General features: G+C 38.3%; 1 protein-coding gene across 6 annotated transcripts in view; it reads left to right on the top strand.

Moving 5' to 3' along the window:
• Positions 1 to 3,511: 3,511 nt before the first annotated feature.
• Positions 3,512 to 24,301, top strand: part of LOC126176793 (mitochondrial enolase superfamily member 1-like) — a 115,729-nt gene continuing 94,939 nt past the window's right edge. For 2 of the 6 annotated variants that reach the window (XM_049923969.1, XM_049923968.1), the window contains exons 1-3: positions 3,513 to 3,662; positions 12,628 to 12,739; positions 15,524 to 15,626. In XM_049923969.1, the coding sequence (XP_049779926.1) occupies positions 3,649 to 3,662; positions 12,628 to 12,739; positions 15,524 to 15,626 (229 nt within the window). In that variant the 5' untranslated portion in view covers positions 3,513 to 3,648. Of the gene's footprint in view, positions 3,663 to 11,985; positions 12,010 to 12,627; positions 12,740 to 15,523; positions 15,627 to 24,301 lie in introns of those variants that run through there. The other 4 variants (XM_049923967.1, XM_049923966.1, XM_049923970.1 and 1 more) reach the window with 3 other exon arrangements.

The raw sequence follows: 24,301 nt of genomic DNA, 5'->3' as shown, positions 1-24,301 counted from the left end.
TCGCAAAGATGTGGGCGTTGGAATCTGTCATAGCGTCAATGTGCTTGCTACGTCCGCCCTGGTCGCCAGTTCGTACTTCTTGCTGAGAGTCTTCTTAATTACATTCAATGCCGGGTCCCAAGCCTTGCTGAGATTGTAGCCGCAATCTTGGTTGATAAGATCTTCCCTGGTGCGAATTTCGATAGCCTCCCTTATAACACTGTCCCAATATTTAGAGGTCTGAGCCAGGATCTTGGTATGCTCATAATCCATCTCGTGTTTCTCTGACAAACAGTGCTCTGCTACCAACGACTTATTTGGATATTTCAGTCAAGTGTGCCTTTGATGTTCTCAGCAACGATCTTTGATGGTGCGTACTGTTTGTCCGATATAAGTCTTCCCACACTCACAGGAAATTTGGTATATGCCGGCCTTCCTCAAACCGAGGTCATCTTTCACACTTCCCAGTAATGCCCATGTTTTATTGGACGGGTAGAAGACGGTTTTAACTCGGTGTTTCTTTAATATATGGCTGATTTTCCCCGATAGTGCGCCATTATACGGAATAAAGGCAGTGGCTACCTCTTCTTTCGTGACTTCATCAGTCTCCACAGGTTGTGCTGTGGTGGTAGGACGGAGAGTGCGTCTAATCTGCCATTCCGAGTACCCGTTTTTTCGGAACACGGTTTTGAGGTGTTCCAATTCCTGGGGCAGATTCTCTGCGTCTGAGATGCTGCGCACCCTGTGTACTAGCGTTTTTAGTACTCGAAGGCTGGTGGCAGCTGTCTGCATGCAGGTACAGGTCAGTGTGCGTTTTCTTCCTGTACACACCGTGGCTCAGGGTACCATCAGCTCTTCTCTTGACCATGACGTCCAGGAATGGTAATCTTCCTTCTGCTTCGGTCTCCATGGTGAATTTGACTTTTGGATGTATGGAGTTTAGGTGTGTAAGGAAATCCAGGAGTTTGTCCCTACCATGGGGCCAGATGACGAACATGTCATTGACATATCAGAAGAAACAAGTAGGTTTCCAATTGGATGACGCCAAGGCTTCCTCCTCGAAGTACTCCATGTAAAAATTCGCAACCACCGGGGAGAGTGGGCTGCCCATTGCGACTCCATCCGTTTGCTCATAGTATAAAACATGGGCATTACTGGGAAGTGTGAAAGATGACCTCGGTTTGAGGAAGGCCGGCATATACCAAATTCCCTGTGAGTGTGGGAAAACTTGTATTGTACAAACAGTACGCACCATCGAAGATCGTTGCCGAGAACATCAAAGGCACACTCGACTGAAATATCCAAATAAGTCGGCGGTAGCAGAGCACTGTTTGTCCGAGAAACACGAGATGGATTATGAGCGTACCAAGATCCTGGCTCAGACCTCTAAATATTGGGACAGCGTTATAAGGGAGGCTATCGAAATTTGCACCAGGAAGATCTTATCAACTGAGATTGCGGCTACAATCTCAGCAAGGCTTGGGACCCGGCATTGAATGTAATTAAGAAGACTCTCAGCAAGAAGTACGAACTGGCGACCAGGGCGGACGTAGCAAGCACATCAACGCTACGACAGATTCCGACGCCGACGTTTTTGCAACTGCCGGCGCGCGGGCGCGGACAGCGAAGAGAGCAGCCCGCGGGGGGAGGCCGCCCACCCTCAGGAGCTCAGTTTCTCAGCGCACCTGACGATGGCGACATGTCTGATCGCCGGAATATTGTGCCCGTTGGACACTATGAACCGGCAGTATACCCGTGGACTGTTCGAGCAACAAATACGCTGAGAGAAACTCAAGAATCACAATTTGAGACTTATTCAAGGTAATATGTAATAGGTTACAAGCTGGTCCTTCACTGACAAGTAAGTTATTGGTCTTACAAAGACACATATGGAATGAAATTCCACGTGACAGTCCTTTCTAGTTATGAAGATTAAAATATACTGAATGATAACAGTATTACAAAAAATTAAAAAAAATAAATCCTAGCTTGCCCAGCATTCAGAGTCATGTAAAGATTCTGACGTACTTTGACTTGCAATGGAAAGTCCAAGTTGGAATATCAACAATTACAGAAAGGATAGATTGCTACTGACAATAAAGATGACACAAGTTGCAGACAGGCACAACAAAAAAAGACGGTTATACACTAAGCTTTCAGCCAAAGCTTTCTCAGAAAAGAAAGGAAAAAATACACATACACTTTCATACATGTAGGCACACCTCATACACACATGACCCCTACCTGCTACTGCTTTAGCAAGAAATACTAAAATGGCTGAAGATAGTGTTCATGTGTGTGTGAGGTATGCCTGCTCGTATGAATGTGCGTGTTTTTTCCTTTTCTTTCTTTTCTGAAGAAGGCTTTGGCTGAAATATTAGTACTGACCTTTACTCAATTCTTTGCTTATAATATAGGCACAATTTTCTATTTTCAAATTGAATTTAGCTGTTAGATGCTAATTAAGTGTAATAATATTAGTGATGACTGTAGTTGCCTTTCATACACATGTACAATTTTCATGACTGTATTATGATTTACATCCCCCCAAAAAACTGATTTTACCTCTTGTGGAAAATGTCCCAAAAAAAAAGTGTTATTAAATTGCATATGTTCAGAGCTTCTGTCACAGCCTGCTGTAAAAATAACAATCTTATTCAAATTATACTAATTAGCACATGTAATTAAATTAATTACAAAATATGTATCAGTTCCGCATTTAAAATTGTAGGAAGGAGAAAGAACTTTCATTGTTTAGATTCAGTTGAATAATTGAGTTATAATCGGATGGCATATACACTACCAGAGTTAACACTATACAAAATATTTTGAGATCCCTGAAATGTATTAATGTACTTTACGTCAGTCTTTGGTTTGGTTTTACGTTCCCTCAACAATGACATTTGTTTTGTTATTTCTCTCTAATGAGTCATAAAATAAAGAACTTCTTTATCAAATTTTGACCAGTTTCTATAATTAATTGTGTAATAAAACAAGTTAATGTTTTATTAACTTTGGAGAGCTGCATCAAACCAGTCTCAGGACTGAAGACCACAACAACAACAACTGAAAAGTTACTGGCTTTAATGACTAAGTTTTGCATACCAGTATGCTATTGTAGTAGCAAACGTGATATTTCTGTATGCAGCAGTGTACAGTGTTAGCCTTATTTTCAACAAATGTGAATCAGGCCATATAGATTGTGCTGGCATTTTTAGGAATTCACTACATTTCATTACTGTTAAGAGGAAAGAAGACAAAAGTAAATGGAACACATACAAACAAAAACAAGCATTTTGATATAAGATTTGTATTACTTATTGTCACCTGATAATAATAACATTGTGAGTTTTTGTTGGAAGTGACAATTCTTAACTTGTACTTCGATGTTTATGTTGTTTTATTGCACACTGGCTGTTAGTTGTGCAGCTTTCACGTGATTCAAGTATTTACGCTGAACTATATTGACATAGGCTGTTATATCACAATTGTACGATAAGATTATGTGTTGAGTGATACTTGACAGATGACAGCACTGCTTGGAATGCTATTTTGAATTTCAAGGTTAGATACAGTAGCTTACATAACCTTATTAAGAAACAGTCAACAACAAGATAACTGAGCTACATTACTTTCATTTCTTGCTGAAACAAGAATAAGTTAACATCAATGTCTAAACAAGGGTATGCTATACTATAAACATGCATTTAATCAATTGTGTAACAATAACCTGTAAAACTGCTTTGCATTACCTAAATCACAGAAAAGTAAAATTCTTACTTAGTTGTTTATGCTCATTTCTGTGTTTAATGTAACTTTCCTATAAAAGAAATAAGTGTTTTTCAGGACTTTCATAAGTGAATAACACTGTTTGTCTCTAGTTGTAACCTGTTGCCTTCACCTTGCAGGATTCACTTCCTAAAAATAGATGCTTCTGTTTTGGCAATGAAGTTTCTTAATGAGGGGTTAATGAGCTTTTACCTAATTGGAAAATAATTGTTGTAGCCTGGAAAGTCTCCAGAGAATGTGATACTACCACATTTGTGTGCATGTTAGTTCTACTTAAAGGCAAATATATGGTTTTTCATGTCAAAAACAAGCAGGTAGAAAAAAATTATTACAAAATAAAGCACACAGCTCAGTTGTGCTACAGAAGAGGAACTTTTCAGTGATGAGCACTAATGATACTTGTTTTATTTTTTTTATAAACCAGTCAATTTTTCTTTCATTATAACCTAGTTTCAGTGTCTTGTTTGACAAATGGTGCACTGATTTTGTTACCATCTCATGTCTCCAGTTACTAAGCATACAGTTTCAGGCTCTTAGTAGAAATAATATGTTGCTTCAGTAGAGAACCCACATTTTTTGAGGTGATTCAGTACAGATTCCTGTTTCCAACAACACATTTTAAAAGTCCTATTGTATTGACGATCTCTCACTGATATCTCAGTAAGTTCCACTGTTCTTCTACAGTTAATATTTAAGATTCTTATTCTGTCTATGAAAATATTTATTTATTTTGGAATTTTTTAAATATAGTGTAAGTATAAACATTACCTATGTTATTTTTCTCCAGATGAATTTCATTGATTAAGAGTGTATAACCCGAGGACATATTTTGTATTGATGGCTGAGAGACATACAGATAATTAATTGTGTCTTATTTATTTATGCATCTCTCTTTAAGAATTTTTGATTACAGTGTTCAGATTCTTCAGGTTTGTGAGAAGGCATGGGGAATTTGAAAAGTAAAGAAGCAGTCTGACAGTACAGGACATAAGATGCAAGCAAAGTTCAGTAATAAAAGTGTTAAGGTGTTCTTCTTAGGTAGTAGTAGTGGGAGGGGAATGTCAGAATGCGTACAGAACTCTTTGGGAAGTGATTACCAGGTGCCGTAACTAGTATTTGTAAACCAAGTGCAGTATTCAGCATTATTACCTATGATTTAGGCTATTTGTGGAAATATCTTGGCAAAGAATATCATATAACAATAGCAACAGTTGCAGGCAGCAGTTTGGACACTAACCTTAACTATACAACTGAAGATGGCACTAGGCATGTTACTGAGAACACTTCTCGCACATGGGTGGAGATCCTGTCATGCTTTCAGTAGTATGACAAGCTCTGGATGAAGTGTACTGTGGAAAGTGTTAATGCAGAACATAGAAAACCACTTAGAGGAGAAGGACAGTCACACATGGGTGTGGCTGACGCGTCACCTTATACTAGGTCACCTCATATCTTATTTAGTTATTTATTTAGTATCAGGGTTTGTACCTGAATCTTCCAGTAAGAACTATTTGCACTGCTAATTGCCAAAAGCCTCAATTCTGACCAAAGTAGTACCGATAAACCTATGATATCTATTCTGTCCCTGGGATTTCCAGTGTGTTCCATAGGCCAGTTTTACGATAAGTTTATGTTTATGAGAGTGGCATATGACAGAAAACTGAATCAGTTAACTGAGCAGAGCTTGTTGTCTGCCTCCTATTTAGACTTTTATAATCTTAACAATACAGTTTAATTGTACAATAATATAAGGAGTAAAGACAACAATTCAGTGAACATTTGTTCAGTACTGTATATCAGAATGGAATCTAGAACAGTATGTTCATCAACAGCTTCTACTGAAAAGTAGGAAAAAGAAATGATTCTCGTTGAGAGGAGAACTATGTTTGAACTTCAGTTACTTCATTTTAATCCTAATCTATAATCTGTGTGATGCTAGAACCAGGGTTCTAAGTACTGTTGCCTGTGTCATTTGTTCCCCAATTTTTCCTTTTATTTTCAGTTCTGAAATATTTATTGTCAGATGCTTAACATTTGTCTTTTATTGGAATTATTGGCAGATTACAATTGTAGACTTAAACCTAGCCTATAGCCTTTTGTGCTGTACACATCTCACAGCCAAGTTCAGAGCTTCAATCTGTCTGTCTCTGTCATGTACTTTTAAAACTCCATGGATGCTGTCCTGGACTTCTTGGACTAGCATTTTTTAGATTATGATCATATGAACTAAGTTGGCTAAGAATGCTCGAAGACTCTCTCTGCAAATAGACCTCCTCTACTTCCCAGAGAGTTCCTTCCACATAATTTGTGCTGTGACAATCCTATAACGATGAATATCTCAGAAATAGCCTTAACCACAGCCTTTAATTTTTGGGCATCATGCTACAACAGGTCTGCATTGGTGTTAGTAGGGTTGGGCCTAGATTTGTTTGACTGTAATTAGTTTTCAGTAAAATTACTGTGTAACAACAATTGTGTAAATCAAAACAACACAGTTTTTTTAAGTATGCTCCACATGCCGTATAACGATCTGTTAATAGAAGGAAACATTCCACGAAGGAAAAATATACCTAAAAACAAAGATGATGTGACTTACCAAATGAAAGTGCTGGCAGGTCGACAGACAGACAAACGAACACAAACATACACACAAAATTCAAGCTTTCGCAACAAACTGTTGCCTCATCAGGAAAGAGGGAAGGAGAGGGAAAGACAAAAGGATGTGGGTTTTAAGGGAGAGGGAAAGGAGTCATTCCAGTCCCGGGAGTGGAAAGACTTACCTTAGGGGGAAAAAGGGATGGGTATACACTCGCACACACACACATATCCATCCAAACATATACAGACACAAGCAGCTTGAAGCGAAAGCTTGAATTTTGTGTGTATGTTTGTGTTCGTTTGTCTGTCTGTCGACCTGCCAGCACTTTCATTTGGTAAGTCACATCATCTTTGTTTTTAGGTATATATATATATATATATATATATATATATATATATATATATATATATAAAACAAAGATTCTGTAACTTACCGAACGAAAGCGTTGGTATGTTGATAGAAACAATAACAAACATAAACACACACACAAATTTCAAGCTTTCGCAACCCATGGTTGCTTCATCAGAAAAGAGGGAAGGAGAGGGAAAGACAAAAGGATGTGGGTTTTAAGGGAGAGGGTAAGGAGTCATTCCAATCCCGGGAGCAGAAAGACTTACCTTGGGGAGAAAAAGGGACAGGTATACACTCGTGCGTGCGCACACACACACACACACACACACACACAAACACACATATATATGTGATGTGTGTGTGTGTGCGCGAGTGTATACCTGTCCCTTTTTCCCCCCAAGGTAAGTCTTTCCGCTCCTTGGATTGGAATGACTCCTTACCCTCTCCCTTAAAACCCACATCCTTTCGTCTTTCCCTCTCCTTGCCTCTTTCCTGATGAAGCACCCGTGGGTTGCGAAAGCTTGAAATTTGTGTGTGTGTTTATGTTTGTTATTGTTTCTATCAACGTACCAACGCTTTCATTCAGTAAGTTACAGAATCTTTGCTTTTAGATATATTTTTCCCACGTGGAATGTTTCCCTTGTGTGTGTGTGTGTGTGTGTGTGTGTGAGAGAGAGAGAGAGAGAGAGAGAGAGAGAGAGAGAGAGCACATTGTCATTGTGAAATTAGAATTTTTGATCTATGGAATGCAGAGAAATCCGTGACATTATACAGCTTAGATCTTGTAATTCCTGATGACAAGAGCTGTTGCAAAACAACATTAGCTTAAGCTAACGGAATGTTGTGTGATTATATCCATATGTTGTTTTGAGGCCATTTAACAAATACAGAGTTTTGATTTGCAATGCTTACAATCAGCTTCTCCAGAAAGTTCTATGAGAACTGAACTAAGTAAGAATACATCCAGCTTTTAACTGAATATATACAGTTTTGTGGAAATATAAATAATGTGAAAGGCATAATTGCTACTTCCAATAGGTAATCTCACACAGAACTCACTTTGCAAATTTTTGAAATGCAGGTATGAAAAGTTTTCAAATACAAGAAAATCAAAATACTACCTCGAAACCATATGTAAAGTGTTATAGGGAAAAGCACAGGGAAGCTATAATTGCTGCAAAAAAGAAGCACAATGATTCTTATATCAGAAAGGGCAACAAAAAAATGAAATCAAGGTAGAAAGTTATTAATAATCATACAGGCAAACATGAAAATACTAATTAATAAAATCCACATAAAACACAGAAATGAAATTGTTGATGATCCACTTCTAATAGCTAATATACTTAATGAGCATTATATAATGTAGCCCTAAACCTGATCACAAGTAAATGTAATCCAAAGACAAAGGTAAAAGCTTCAATAAATGAAAGGATAATGTACCTGTATCCCATAACACATGAAGAAGTACAAAAGGCTATCAGTAAACTAAAGAGCAAAATGACCTGGGGGATTTGACAGTATCCCTGACAAAACTACTAAATACAGTACTGATAAAGTTGTCTCTCAACCTGTGGACATAATCAACGATTCCTTTGAAACTGGTGTGCTTCCAAGTAAATTTAAGCGGTCAACAGCAATACCAATTTATAAAAGTAGTGACATGTTTGACATTAAAAATTTCAGACCACTGTAATTATTATCTGCATTTTTGAAAGTAATTGAAAAAATAATGTATGACAGATTGCTAGACTCCCCAAACAAAAGTAAAATTCTTGTAAACGCACAGAATGTTTACAGATAAGGCAAATCTACGCAAATGACTCACTTCAATTTCCTAAAACTTGATTACAAAGCTATTGAGGGCAAGGAATAGATCTGTGGCTTGTTTTTTGACCTTTCCAAAGTGTTTGATCTTATAAATCATAATCTACTACTGTCAAAACTATACAATCATGGTGTCCATGGTGTTTCCTATAAGTGGTTCAAGTCATATTTAGATGACAGACAACAAAGAGTGCAAATTTCTCAGGATGGTAACGTGTACCATTCTCAGTATAAAAGAGTTAATCATGTGTTGCTCCAGGGTTTGGTACTGGGACCATTGTTATTCTTGGATTTTATTAATGACCTACCACAACAATGTTCAATAGCTGATATTATATTATTTGCTGATGACACCAGCTTCTTTATAAAAGGAAAGAATATTAAAAAAAAAAAAAAAAAAAAAAAACTGACAGAACAGCAGAAGTGGCTGAAAAGTGGTTAAAGTGGTTCAAAGATAACTGACTAGTTGTCACTGACAGGGCATGGATGTGTGTGATGTCCTTAGGTTAGTTAGTTTAAGTAGTTCTAAGTGACTGACGACCTCAGCTGTTAAGTCCCATAGTGCTCAGAGCCATTTGAACCATTTTTGTCACTGACAAGAAACTGTATGGATGAACTTTAACCATACAAGGAACAAAATTAGGATCAATGAAAAATTCACATTATCGAGTAGCCAAATTCAACAAGAGAATCACATAAAATTTTTAGGATTATGGGTGGATGAGCATCTACGATGGGAAAAACATGTAGAAATGCTTAACAAAAAATTAAGCAAGTACTGTTACATATTAAGAATGCTTAAAGATTGCTGCACTACCGAAACAGTATTAAGTGCTTGTTATGCATACATGCATAGTCTACTGAGGTCTGGTATAGTATTCTGGGGAAATATCTCTTTTGCAAAGCAGTCTTTTAAACTTAAAAAGGAAGTTGTAGGATTAATAAGTGATGTTGCTTACAGAGAATCATGTAGAGGTATCTTTAAGGAATTAAGAATCATGACCTTACCATCCATATTTGTATTTGAAAGTATCTGCTTCATTAAAAACCATCAAGTTTCAGCTTTGAATAGCTGGGAGGTACACATTGAATATTTGCAAAGAAAACTAAGCAAAACCTGCTACATGATAAGGATCTTAAAAATTTGTTGCAGAAAAGCCAGCCTGTTACATGTATACTACTCCTCTGTGCATTCTGTAATTAAATATGGCATAATCTTCTGGGGCAATGCAACAACAAATATTAAACTTTTCAGGATGCAAAAGAGAATATTAAGAATTGTTGAAGGGGTAACCAATAGGAAATCATGCAGACCCATATTCAAAAAACTGTCAGTTCTTCCTCTTCCTTGCATTTTTATCTACGAAATGTCAGTTTTTATCAAACAGTATGTTGATAGACCCCCCCATATCTTATTAAAAAATGAAGATATACATGCATCAATACAAGACAAAACTCTGATCTTCATATGAAACAGGTGAGAACATAATTGTGCCAAAAAGGCACTCTACATACAGGGATAAATATGCACAATAATCTGCCTAACCATATTAAATCAGCAAGTAATCTCAGTAGTTTTAAGGATGAACTAAAGGCATATTTAATTGATCATTGCTTTTACGGTCTGACAGAGTACCTAGAAACCAAACAACAAAAATAAAGATGCATTATGAATATTCTACATTGTATGTTGCCTCTAATGTTTGTTGTGTATATGATTCTTTCCTAAATTACTTAAATATCTAGCCCTTAGGAATACAATACAAACTGTATTTTATCTTGTAAAGACCTAAACTATGTCCAATGTCTTTGTATATATTCTACACATGTAGGATTGGAAGGACTAAATAAATAAATAGATGACTATCATAGGGATGTGCACAGAAAATCAAAATATCAGGACAGAGTTGTTTACAAACCAAAAATTCTCTAAAGTGCAATGCCTGATAACATAAAAAAAAAATACCAAACATTAATACATTTAAAAAAGAGCTAAAAAATTTAGTAACAAACAACAGTGTCTACAGCACTAATAAATACCTGGAACTTTGCACAAATCTGTAGGTCTGCCTCATAATCCCTCTAAACAAAAATTCATAATTATCAAAGTATTAATAGATAAAACTAAACTTCTTTCATCATTGTACGTATATAATTATGCACCTAACTTTTGTGCTATATGTTACTATATCTATTTTAGTAAAATTGACCAGGGTGTTTCACTAGCTTTTATTTTACCTATATGTACATATATAATTTTATAATCTAATAAAGCAGAATAATGTTTTTATGATAAAGATATGTTGATAAGAATGACAAGATTTTGTACATGATGTAAATATATAATATTTTATACTGTTTTATACTTTAACAACTCCAATATCATCACTGTGATAATGTATATAAACTAAATAAATAAAAGATTTTAAAATTAAATGTTATTTTGCTTGGTAATCATATATTTTGCCATTCAGTGTAAAGATATGGTCATGTATTGTAAGAATAAATATCCTTAAATAATCAGCAAAATTTTAATAGTAGTGAGTGGACAAACCATAATGTAGCATATAGGTAATGATAAAATTCCTAATGGTTTTTCAGAGAAGTGTTTAACAACACTAACTTGTAAGAATTACTTGGTTTAGTTGTTATCACTTGCATACTTATGTTGTTTTCTTTAATTTTTTTAAAGAAATAAAGTAAGAAAGATTACATTTTAAAAAGATATTTTGATATTAAGGTATACAAACAGGTACATTAACATACAGAAGCTAACAGGATATATAATGGTAATTATGTGGTGTTTCATGCTCATGTGGATTCAATTTGTGCAGACTACGAGATTTCAATAATTACTGTTTTATTTGTAATGACTACCCATATCTTAAATAACTGTGCTGCTACCATTAACTCTAACTGTATTTCAGGTCCCAGCATTTTATTATCTGCACAGCTAGTTGCTACTGTAATTCATTTTCTGTATTGCTGCATGCACTTTTTAATGTGATAACATTTTTATTTGTTTTTATTTTCCTCTTATGAAAATGGAGATAAACATATCTATAGTAGTGGTAGCTGTTTAAATCAGTCGTGGAAGTCATTGCTTGCATTCATCTTTTGTACAGGAATTCTGTTAATGAACTGAATTTATAAAATTTAAAAATAAGAGAATTCTTTTGGCATAACCCAGGAATCTTAAGTGGGAAAATAACAGTTGCACAGTATTCTTATTTTACTGACAATAGCACAAAAGTTCACTTGCAAAAATTAATGCACAAATCACTGCCCCCAAACTTCCACCAAAGAAATTGCCACACCTTCAGCTGTGTAAACCTTGAATGGTGTAACGTATTCTAAATGCTCTGCTAACATTGGTGACCTTGAGCTATAGAGATAGTAGTGGGTTTGTGTGTAGCATATTCAGTAAGGCACAGGCTGGTGGCCGGCCTGTGCAACTGCAAATTGTGAGTACTTCAAGTTATTGATGCCCTTGACAGCAGAACACAAGACATGACGTTTTAATCATAAATACATTATCCTTGCAGACTCATGCAACATTTCAGTAATAAAGGTGTCATGTGTCCAGATAAAAACCGCAGTCAATTTGATGAACTAAAAATGCTTAGATTTTTCATGCTGTGGTTTACACCAGGAATGTATTATTTTATACTAGAAGTTATAAGGAATGTACTGAACAACATTGTATGAAACATAACAAACAGTATATGTGTTTATTGACGTACATAAATGTAGTGACACTCTCAGTTTTTAAGAAGTTTGCAAATTATCTTGGAGACATGAGACACATTTGAGGTATTCTGTTGTGAGGAAAAGGAGCAGGTATCATTTTTTTACCTGTATCAAAGTTAAACATTAATGAATAAGCACACGAGTAAAATACTTATGGACATTTCTACATAATCTTTTAACTACTGACTAGTACAATTCTGAAGGAATTGCAAATAATACAGAACAAATAAAAATTTGCTAGAGAATTAAATTTTTTTGTATACAATTTTTGCAAAACTCATCATAATAATTTAAAATACAGTGTGTCAGATATCTTGTATCTTTTGTTATAGAGTCCGCCGTGTAAGAGGAAGCATGCCTGGAACGGGATTAAGGATACGTACTTTGCATGTGCGGGATATTCGTTTTCCCACATCCTTAGGTGCGCATGGCTCAGATGCTATGGTAATTCAATAACTTATTTAATAAAATATTTGTTTGTGAAGTTAGTTATGCATGTGCTAGTAATGTAATGGGTTTTATAAAGAGTGCACCATTTATTCATACAAAATTTTGTAGTTCATTTCTTTGCTGCATTTGCATTGTTTTTGCAGTTGATACAAAGCCAGTGTTCTGCATACAGTATGCTCTAAAATTAATGGCCAGTCTCCTATAGCACAACAGTAAGTGCTGTTCTGAGCCAATATCAGTGGGATTCATTCTACAAGCATTTAGCATTGAACATGTTTATTCCAAAGTGTTCTGAAGTTTATAAGTGCTTAGTTTTACAGCATCACAGCTGAATCACATCTTATGAGTTGAAGGTTATATACATTATATTAGGCATTTCAAGTGCTTGTAAAAGGTACTGTTTTCAACCGAGCAGATCAAGTAGTTGCACTACATTCAGTAAGTAAGTGTTCATTTATTTGTTCGTGTTCCTTTAAAGTGCATGAACACTATGCCTACTATGGCACTCTCTCATTATATGAGTGTTTCCGAGTTTCAGTATTCTGCTTGATAATTTTATTTTATTTATTTATTTATTTTTGTGTTACATAGATCCTTGATGTGCGTATATCGCTAGGGTGTAGAATGTGTCAGATTATCACAGTAATAACCATCTGTATAAAACATTTTTACATTTTAGAATGAACATCAAAAGGAAGTAGCCCTGACATTTTTATATCTATTTTTTTTTATTTGTAAGGGATTAGTATACATTGGGATTCAAACAATACTCTGTGTATGCTAACTAATAATTTTGGTAGCACTGAAATGTAGACATTTTAAGGAAAACTGTAATATCCTCAGAAATGGAAAATTTGGTTTCCCTAAAGACAGCATCAATGAAAAACTATATGAGGGTGATAAATATTACAGGATTGTAGATTCATCATATTTCCAAATTAAAAGAAGCTGCTCTCTAAAGAGAAGTAGAAGCAGTCATTACAAATAACTTGAGGTTTTCAAATCTTTTTTACTTGGATTATAATGAATGAATAGTAACAGTTTCTTCCAATTTAATTGAATATAACATTATTTGTAGTAAAATCTTCTTATCAACAGTTGACAACAGATTTATGTAAAAAAGTAATACAAGCTAGGAACTCTTTCACCAGGCCAAATAAAGGGGCTGACAAAAGTAGGGCAGTACCAATGAGTGTGAAAATCAATGTTGAAATGGCAGCAAGACATGAGGTATAGTAAAATAGAGGAGAGAAAAAGGAAAGAAGAGTCAAATAGCGCAGAAAGGAAGGAAAGGTTAGGCAAGAGAAATAACATTGAAGTAGAAATGAGAATTAAAAACCCAGTGATAAATCTTTTGTAAGAATTAAAAACCAAGGGCAAAATCCTTAATCCTTTTGTAACAAAAGAAAAAAAACTTGTCAAACATATCAGACTCAATTTGAGTATCACCTACTGCATTCCACCACCCACACAACATCTTTTATCAAATTGAGTCGATGATTCATCTTCCTTAATCTCCCCAAATTTGAATTAAGATCCACAAAACTACACAATATGTATCTTCACAAGTAATCTAGAATCATAATTATAGAGTCAGTCATTGTAAGCCGCATTTATTTGGGTGACTGGTCAAGGTGGCACTGTGGGTAGCATACTGGACTCGTATTTGGAAGGACGACGGTTCAAATCTGCGTTCGATCATTCTGATTTATGTTTTCTCTGATTGCCGTAAATTGCCCCAGGTAAATGTTGTGATCATTTCTTTGCAAGGGCATGACCAATTTTCTGCCCCATCCTTGAAACAGCTTGTGATCTGTCTCTAATGCCTTCACAGTAAACCGATGTTAAACCCTAATCTTCCTCCTTTTTTGATATATTTGATAATGTGATGAATACAAAACATAGAAGGCTATGCAGCAGTGAGAGAGAAGAAGTGGAACAGATAATTCATGTGCCGGTATTTGCAACAGTACATACATAAGTTTGTGGTAGTTACAAGTGTTCACCCCAAAGCTTTCATCTTCAGCTTTCACTATATCACCACACCTAATTATTTATGCCTTTCATCAAGGATTCTCCATGTTCACATGCTTCTGTCAGAATTGAGATTCGATACAGTAATTCATAACTGAAAGAAATCTCTTTTACGGCTAGCCCACGAGAAGTACCACCGAACATTATGGGAGTGAAATGTGTTTTGCCATAGCTTTAGAGCAGTGTAAACTGCTTCCATACTTGGAAGAAAAATTATTCATTCTGAAATTCCTATTGATGCTGACAATCTTTCATCATTGCCAGATGGTCCACTCTGAACTCATGTTTATTCACATTTTCCACTCAATGAACAATGTCACCATCTATTCAATTCTTCTTAGATGTTGTGTGCGTACATATAACCCCATAGCGCATTAAAGCTTAACACTTCACAATATATATTATGCAAACAGTAGTATGTAATCAAAGATAGTTACTGATGTTCCAAAAAAAGATTTTTAAAAGAATTCCGTGAAAAAAATTTGTGTATCAATGAAAAATTTTTGCTCTAGAAAAAATAGAGTGTGTAAATGAACAGTGAAAAATTAATTTATGAAGTGACCTACTTCAAGCAGAAAATGAGAAGTAGCAAATTATATTGTGTGTCCTCTAATGGGGCCATTAATTCAGCAATGAATTTCTTTTGAATAATGCTCTTTAAGACTCAATGCTTTTAAATCTAAGTGTTACATTTAATTTTACCTTTCATTAGTAATAAATAGGATTTTTTATTTCCATTTTCAGCACACAGATCCAGACTATTCTTGTGCGTATGTTATCATTTATACTGACCGAGAAATCGAAGGTCACGGCTTAACCTTCACTTGTGGCCGTGGGACTGAAATAGGTAAGCTGTTTGTGACTGTCTGAGAATCACTGCTGTATTTTTTATGTCTTAGTTTTTTTCATTCACTGCCACGTGGATTCACACATTTGTCAGTTAATTGCTTCTTGCCACCTCAGTGCAGCAAACAAAGAATTAGAATTACATGCATTTCATTGTTAGGGCTTTCATCATTATTCATATCTATGAAGGATAAGCCATTGTATGGATGTAAGCGTATTTTATGATATGGGTACAAGGTGAAAATTTTGCTGCTTAACTTTGAGGTGGTGATGATATCAAAGAATTTTTGTTTCTGCATTGTACAATATCATGAATCAAATATCAACTTGATTTGCAAATAAATCATATGTAGCTTGAGATGCAGAATAGTTTTGTTTATATGGCTTTTCAAAGTAATCATATTGTTTGTTAATACAGGGTGGGTTGGGAGAAAAGGTACATGCTTTGAGGACTTGATAGTATTAGCGATTCTGAACAAAAAACTACATATGAACATATGCCCTATTCTGATTGGTTCCTGAGACAGAACACATTTGATATACATTGTTATTTTTTTTGGTATTATTCAAACATTGTCATTGTTTACCACACACCATAGTAGTGTAGAGCAAGTTAAGACAAACAGTTTCATGCAGGACACTCGTGGTCTACCAACTAAGAAAACTACTTCATATTGGTCCACAAGCTACAGCACAAGCGCATCCCGCAAGATTTTGTTTTCTTGCATTTTCTTCACACAATCTATTAGTCCTAGAGAAAAGAAATGAATAGCTCCCTTTTTGTACAGAATTTAATGTAGTTTAATTTTGCATTTTGATGTGTTTTCACTGGTGGCTCAGTTTTCGAGTTACTCAAGAAAAATGGAATAATTGATATTAAATGTATCCTATCTCAGAAATCATTCAGAGTAGGACATACATCCATATGAAATCTTCTGTTCAGAATCACTAATGCTATCACTCATCAAAGCGTGCACCTTTCCTCTTGACTCGCCCTATGTATTGAAAACAAACTTAAATTCATGCTGTGATAAACCTGATACAAACTTGGTGAATAGGTGTAAGGAGTCTGCACATTCTTTTTCAATAGTTAAGGAATAAACATCTTAATTCACCATGGCAATACTTCTCATGAAGATGACCCATGATCAGATTACCCAAATTTTTAACCATAAATTGACCGTATTGGATTCATGTTTTCCTACTTTTCTGTGGCGCAAGCCTGTGACAGGGCTATCGGCCTGTCTGTAGGTAAAGTCTTTCATTGCCACAGCCTTAGGAGGCAAAAGGTGGTTGGCCGATAGCTCCAGCCACCTTTTACCCTTGGGAGACATCTGCAATACTCATTTCATAACAGACTGAGTGGATCTAGGGCCATCCTGGACGGACTGGAATGGGGAAACTCCCTGCCCCTATCTGAGGTTGAACCTGGGACCTCCAGAGCCAGAGTCTGATGCTCTACCCATAGACCACCACGCATGTTTATGTCAGCTAAATTCAGTCAAGTAAATTAAAGAGAAAGCTGCTATCTCCCCAGTTATATTAAATAGATGCTCTTTATATTTTACTGGAAGTTTAATATTTATTTGATTAATCTGGTACTTTTCAGGGAAAACAGTAACTTACATTTCTAAATACTGTGTCACGCCTACACTAACTTACTACGTGCCGTACAGGTGCAATGAACACTGTTACCTGCCATGTAGCTAACACAGCTTTTCAATCCTTTAATTTAGACATTCAGACGATATGCTAAATTTTCTTTTGAGCTGGCTGGAATTCTCAATTTTGGCTTTATGTTAGATGGAGACTTGTTGAATACCTTGGCACCAGAGTGCATACCCTAGGCAAGAAGGCACAGTCTACATCAAAATTATTTTTGTATTAGTGTAGTGACTGTGTAGATCTTATTTCAGCTGAAACTAATTTTTATTGTCAGCAACAAAAACCATTAAGAAATAAATATAATGGGAAGCAAGTGTAAGAATTCCAAGATCTTTAAAAAGGCATCTGTAAGATGTATTGTTATCTACTTTACACAATATTCTTACTGTTCACTTCTGCTGAATAAGCACTTTATTTACTACAAGTGCACAGCACCAGAAGAGAATTACGTAAGACAACAAAGAGTGTAAGTATGCAAAATGAGCTAAAACTCTTGTTGCTACATTAACACAGTGAGACTAACAATTTAATGAGGTGACTCAATACAGCTGTCATGAATTTGAAGAACTGCCTGTCTGCCACGAGCTGTAGAAATGTATTACTCATTTTCTACCAGTTTTGGTGTCACAGTTGTAGTAACTCACGAGTTACAACACATGCCACCCACAGTGGGTGTAAGTTGGTACACAACAGCAAGTCAAAGTGTATGCTAACATTCAAAGAGCATGTCTGTAGCTATTCGAGGCAACCACCAGCGTCAGCCCAGTCACTGACTACCATCACCTGGTTCGCTGTGCACGTGCGCCACAACACCAGTGACATCTGAAAAGGTAGCATCTTCATAAGGCCATCCATGGTCCTCTGGGCCCCTAGTCGTAATGTGTTTGAGACGGGTAACTACTTTCCGTGAATTCTTATTGTTGTCACTCCATGACTCAATGAATTATATCTCTCTTATGGCCTTGTGTTGTTTTGTGTTCCTAGTTAGAACACAACTGACAATGACGAGGGTTGAATATCTGTGTATTATGGAGTCTGCTCATTCACATATTGAGCATTGATTGGTGAGCTACAACAAACAGCAGATTCCTATTCTGGGCTGTTTCATTGCCAACACAGTCTCAAAGTCATTTGCCCATTCCATTATGTACACAGTGGTTAATGGTGTGAGTATTGACAATTTGTTTGGGTTAGATACCTTTCCTACTGGCTTTACCCCAGTCCATTCTGCAACGGCATTCTGCAGATGGCTGTGTTGGAATGGTTGTTGACTGCATTGACTCAGGCTCAGCTGCTGGTTGTTCACCCGCCAGCTTTCCCACCCTGTGATGAATCTGCAGAAGATTGGGACACTTACAAGAAGCGACTTTGCTAACCTTTCATGGTATTCCAGTTGGTTGACAAGAAGGTCTGTAAGGCTCTTTTCTTATCATGGATATCCCTTGTACAGCTCATTTACTCTGCCATTTAACTCCTCTGCACGAACCAGCATCACTTTCTTCTGACGATGTACATTGTAAGCATGTGATGGCTACATGTGTTGAATTCTGCCAGTGTCACAAGCAGCAACAGCAATCATATCAAGCATGGGTGGCCACAGTTCATAGACTCAGTTGAGTTGGTTTGTCATGGCTAAGGCAAAATAGGGCAACGGCCTTGCTGCAGTGGATACACCGGTTCCCGTGAGATCACCAAAGTTAAGCGACGTCGGGTGTGGTCAGCACTTGGATAGGTCATCATCCAGGCTGCCATGCGCTGTTGCCATTTTTCGGGGTGCACTCGTCCTCGTGATGCCAATTGAGGAGCTACTCGACCAAATAGTAGTGCCTTCGGTCAAGAATACCATTGTAACAACCGGGAGAGCGGTGTGCTGACCCCACGCCCCTCCTAATCACATCCTCCACTGAGGATGACACGGCAGTCAGATGGTCTCAGTAGGCCATTCGTGGTCTGAAGATGGAGTGTGGTTCTTTCTTTCTTTCTTTTTCTTTTTCTTTTTTTTTAAAGGCAAAATAACCAGAGACACAGTCATTCTTTCCGCCCCAGGTAAGGAGCTGTGTCGATGTGCCCTTCAGTTTGAGGACCCTAAATTACAAGAATTTTTGAATCCTTTACAGCTGTTCGAGGCTCCTGCAGCACTGGCTGCTATTTAGAGGCTTCAAGTGACGTCGCCGTTGTTGACAGCATACGACCCCAGTGCTTGGAGCCTAGGGATGGAGGAGATAGTTGCAGTACAGACAGCCAACCAGGCCATTGTGGACAAATACATTGTCGGCAGGTCGGCAGTAGAAATAACAAATGTCACTTCTGTTGTGCCCCTCTTGTTTCGCACAGCAAGAGTGGGCAGCCTGCTCCAAACAGTGGGCCTCTTGCCATAAATGTAAAAAAAGGGGTCACATAGCAGCAGTATGTCAATCTCTGCCCCCCCTCCCCCTTCCTCTCCCCACCCCAGGAGTCATTGCAGAAAAATGGCAGTCAATATTTATATTGTTTTGTTATTGTGTTCACCGTTGTCTACATGACAAAACCAAATATTCATTGAAGTGTGGGTGATGGATCAACCATTAATCCTACAAGTCGACATGGGAGCTGCTGTGCCCTAATTGATTCATAGACGTATGCCAAGCTTGAGTCACCACCATTGGTATGTGTTGAGCATTAATTGGTAATCTTAATTGGTAAGCTATAACAAACAGCAGATTCCTATTCACGGCCGACACAGTCTCAAAGTCAGTTGCCCATTCCGTTACATACACGGCGGTTAATGATGTGAGTATTGAAAATTTGTTTGGGTTAGACTGCCGCCTTTGGTTTTTCTTACTGTGAAGGCAGTGCATATGGTATCAGATCAAGTGTGCCTCATCACAAACTGGATTCTTTGTGTTGTGAGTTGTCGGATCTCTTTCCCTCAGGGTTAGGTTGTGCAAACAATTTCATGGTACACATCACCCTCAAACCCTCCACCCATCCTCACTTTTTTCAGACACGGTCAAGCCAGTAGCTTTATGTGACCAGGTTAAGACGGAGCTGAATCACTTGACGTCATTGTGAGTGATTAGACCAATTTCTTCAAGTGGATGGGCTATGCCCCTAGTAATCATAAAGAAGCTGTATGGTCAACTTCAGCCCTGTCGCCACTTCAAGGTCACTATTGACTCACAGTCAGTCATAGACACTTACTCCCTGCCATGCTCACAAAGTTGGCTGGGAGTCAATACTTTTCGAAAATCAACTTGACTGAAGCCTACCTTCAAATTCCATTGGACAAGGTATCAGAACAATTTTTTGTGGTTAATACACCTTTCAGCCTCTATCAGTATCAATGGATAATATTTGGGCTCACTAGTACACCTGCTATCTTTCACATTTTTTTAGAATAGGTTATGTTGGTAGTCTGCCATTGCATTAACTATCTTGATGATACCTTTGTGACAGTGCTACCATGGAGGGCCGCCTATATAATTAACATTCTTTGTTTACTGTTCTACTGACTGCATGCCTCAAATGTAATCTGGCTAAAGTCTCACTTTTTACATCTACATCTACATCCATACTCCACAAGCCACCTGACGGTGTGTGGCGGAGGGTACCTTAGTAAGTACCTCTATCGGTTCTCCCTTCTATTCCAGTCTCGTGTTGTTCGTGGAAAGAAGGATTGTCAGTATGCCTCTGTGTGGGCTCTAATCTCTCTGATTTTATCCTCATGGTCTCTTCGCAAGATATGCGTAGGAGGGAGCAATATACTGCTTGACTCCTTGGTGAAGGTATGTTCTCAAAATTTCAACAAAAGCCCGCACCGAGTTACTCAGAGTCTCTCCTGCAGAGTCTTCCACTGGAGTTTCTCTATCATCTCCATAACGCTTTCGCGATTACTAAATGATCCTGTAACAAAGTGCGCTGCTCTCCATTGGATCTTCTCTATCTCTTCTATCAACCCTATTTGGTATGGATCCCACACTGCTGAGCAGTATTCAAGCAGTGGGCAAACAAGCGTACTGTAACCTACTTCCTTTTTTTTCAGATTGCATTTCCTTAGGATTCTTCCAATGAATCTCAGTCTGGCATCTGCTTTACCGACAATCAACTTTATATGATCATTCCATTTTAAATCACTCCTAGTCCGTACTCCCAGATAATTTATGGAATTAACTGCTTCCAGTTGATGACCTGCTATATTGTAGCTAAATGATAAGGGATCTTTCTTTCTATGTATTTGCAGCACATTACACTTACCTGCATTGAGATTCAATTGCCATTCCCTGCACCATGCGTCAATTCACTGCAGATCCTCCTGCATTTCAGTACAATTTTCCATTGTTACAACATCTCGATATACCACAGCATCATCCACAAAAAGCCTCAGTGAACTTCCAATGTCATCCACAAGGTCATTTATGTATATTGTGAATAGCAACGGTCCTACGACACTCCCCTGCGGCGCACCTGAAATCACTCTTACTTCGGAAGACTTCTCTCCATTGAGAATGACATGCTGTGTTCTGTTATCTAGGAACTCTTCAATCCAATCACACAATTGGTCTGATAGTCCATATGCTCTTACTTTGTTCATTAAATGACTGTGGGGAACTGTATCGAATGCCTTGCGGAAGTCAAGCCTTCCATTGTTTATTTGGGTCATGAAATTTCCCAGCAGGGCATACGCCCCATGGAATGTGTCACTACCATTATGCCTTTGCTCCATCCGGCTGATGTACAAGAAGTACAGGCATTCCATTGCAAAGTGGCATTACTATCATAGGTGTATTCCCAGAGAAGCTACTATCGGCCACTTCTTTCATCTGTTGCTTCAGAAACATGCTCCTTTTGTTTATTCTGCAGCTTGTGAGCTTTCTTTTGTGCAGCTTAAGGATAGCCTTTGATATGTATGGTGTCTTGCAAGATTTCAACCCGACAAGCATCTGTTTCTGGCCACAGATGGGCCCGAGCACAGGGGGAGGGCAGGAGGGACAGTCCTGGTCAATTGCCATTCAAATGGCTCTGAATGACCTGTGCCTTTGAGCTGAAAACACTTGGCTCAGCAGCTTTATTTTCAAGTGAAAAAAAAGCTCTTGCCATTGCCTATGCCTTAAAAATTTTTTGTGTTCTTGTATGGTGCAAAATTTCATTTAATCGCCAACCATAAGCCCTTGATTTCCCTGTTTAGCCTGTTAGTGTCCTTACTAGACAAAGTTACTCATCATCTACAGCATTGGGCTCTGATTTTGTTACTGTACAGTTATGAGATCCATTTTCACCCCAAGTTACAACATGTAAATCCAGATGCTCTGTCCTGACTCCCCACGGGTCCAGACCCCTCGTTTGACCAGGAGGCTGCTTTGTTTTCAACTGGATATGGATGTGAAGCACACAGTGGATAGCTTCTCCATCAGCAGTTGCCATGCTGCCTGTACTGTGAAGGCAGATCCAGGGCTCTGGTAGGTTGTACACGTTATAATAGGGTTGGCTCGACTGTCTGCTGGGCAGAATTTTTATGCATCGTGCCATTGCCTCTCCCTTTTGGAGGGCATTATTCACCTGTCGACAGAAGGTTTACTTCCTGTTTAGTGGTTCCAGCACTCTGTAGCTGGAAGTCCTCCACTTGTTACAGCAGGGTCACTGGGGGATCTCTTGCTCGAAAATGTTGGTGCGCTGCCATGTGCTTTGTCTGGGCATCAATCAGGAGGTGAAAAACCTTGTTGTGGCCTGCTACTCGTGTTTGGGTCAACAGGCAGCAACCGCACACTATTTTTTTGCTATCCTGGGCCCTACAATCCTTGGGCAAGAGTCCACATTGATTTAGCTTTTTAGACACCTTGTGGTTCTTGGCAATTGATGCTTCTTCCCATTTTCCTTGTGTCATTTGTTGTCTGTCTGTGAAGAAGCCATGTCTGTCGAGACCCTGTCCAAAATATTCTCCATAGAAGGCTTGCTTTGCGCTTTGGTTTTGGGCAATGGTCGTCATTTCATGGTGCAACCTTTCAAAGACATTCATACACAAAATGGCATTCACCACGGCACAGTATCTCCCCTCCAGCTGCAGTTGAACAGCAAGGCACGACACCTTATCTGAATGTTTAAGACACACATAGTAGAAGGTTTCCTAACAGAGGAGACTCTTATATCTTTTTTAAGCTCTTACAAAATGATGCCATTTGTGGACAAGACTCCTGCCTAGCTCCTGGATAGCCGTCAGCTGCTGATGCTACTCAACCTCTTATTACTGGGCAGGTGCTCCGAGCAGTACCAGTTTAGTTGATGTTCGCATCTGGCTCATCAGTCTGGTCCAGGGCTCAGGATGGCACCCTCGGTGGATTCAGGGTGTTGTCGACAGCTGGCACTGTTACAGCATCATCATGATTCACCACAAAGATCACCTCATGGCATACCATCAGAAACAGTTGCATCTGAGGGTGACGCATGGCCCCATCCTTTGGCTGTAGACAGGACGTCTCATTCTTCCTTATCCCTGGCACTCCAGGCATCACGAAGGCTCAGTCATACCTGCCCAGCCCGATGGTCAGGGCTTCATCAGCACCAGTTCTGGTTTTGCTTCCTGTGGCAATTGCTGAACAGGTGCCACTGACAGCAGGGATGGAAGTCAGGTTTCCATCACCAGAGCTTCTCCTGCCCAGTCCACAATTGTTGCTGCTCATGCTGGACACCGCATTGTGGACTCCCTACATTCAGATGGCTGCTGCCTCCCTGTTGTTGGACCTGTCCACTGGTCGCCTAAGGCTCTGTGGGCAGCAGGGGGTGCCCTTGTCCCACTTATTTTTGTCCATACGTGCCTCTCTGTGTGGATCAGGAACTTCCCATGCCTTCGGCTATCACCCTTGGCGTTGCCATGGATGCCACAGATGTCTCTTCAGTCACAGCATCATGGACGGTGAAGCCGCTTTTTCCCCTCTGTAAGGAAGGAGGACTGTAGTAACCCACTGTAGTGCATGCCGATGTTGAAATGGCAGCTGCCAGCGGCTGCCCAGTCACCAACTGCCATCACCTGGTCTGCCA

The sequence above is a fragment of the Schistocerca cancellata genome, chromosome 3 (assembly GCF_023864275.1).
Source record: "Schistocerca cancellata isolate TAMUIC-IGC-003103 chromosome 3, iqSchCanc2.1, whole genome shotgun sequence".
In the NCBI taxonomy this organism is placed as follows: domain Eukaryota; kingdom Metazoa; phylum Arthropoda; class Insecta; order Orthoptera; family Acrididae; genus Schistocerca; species Schistocerca cancellata.
This window is presented reverse-complemented; position numbering and strand designations above follow the sequence as displayed.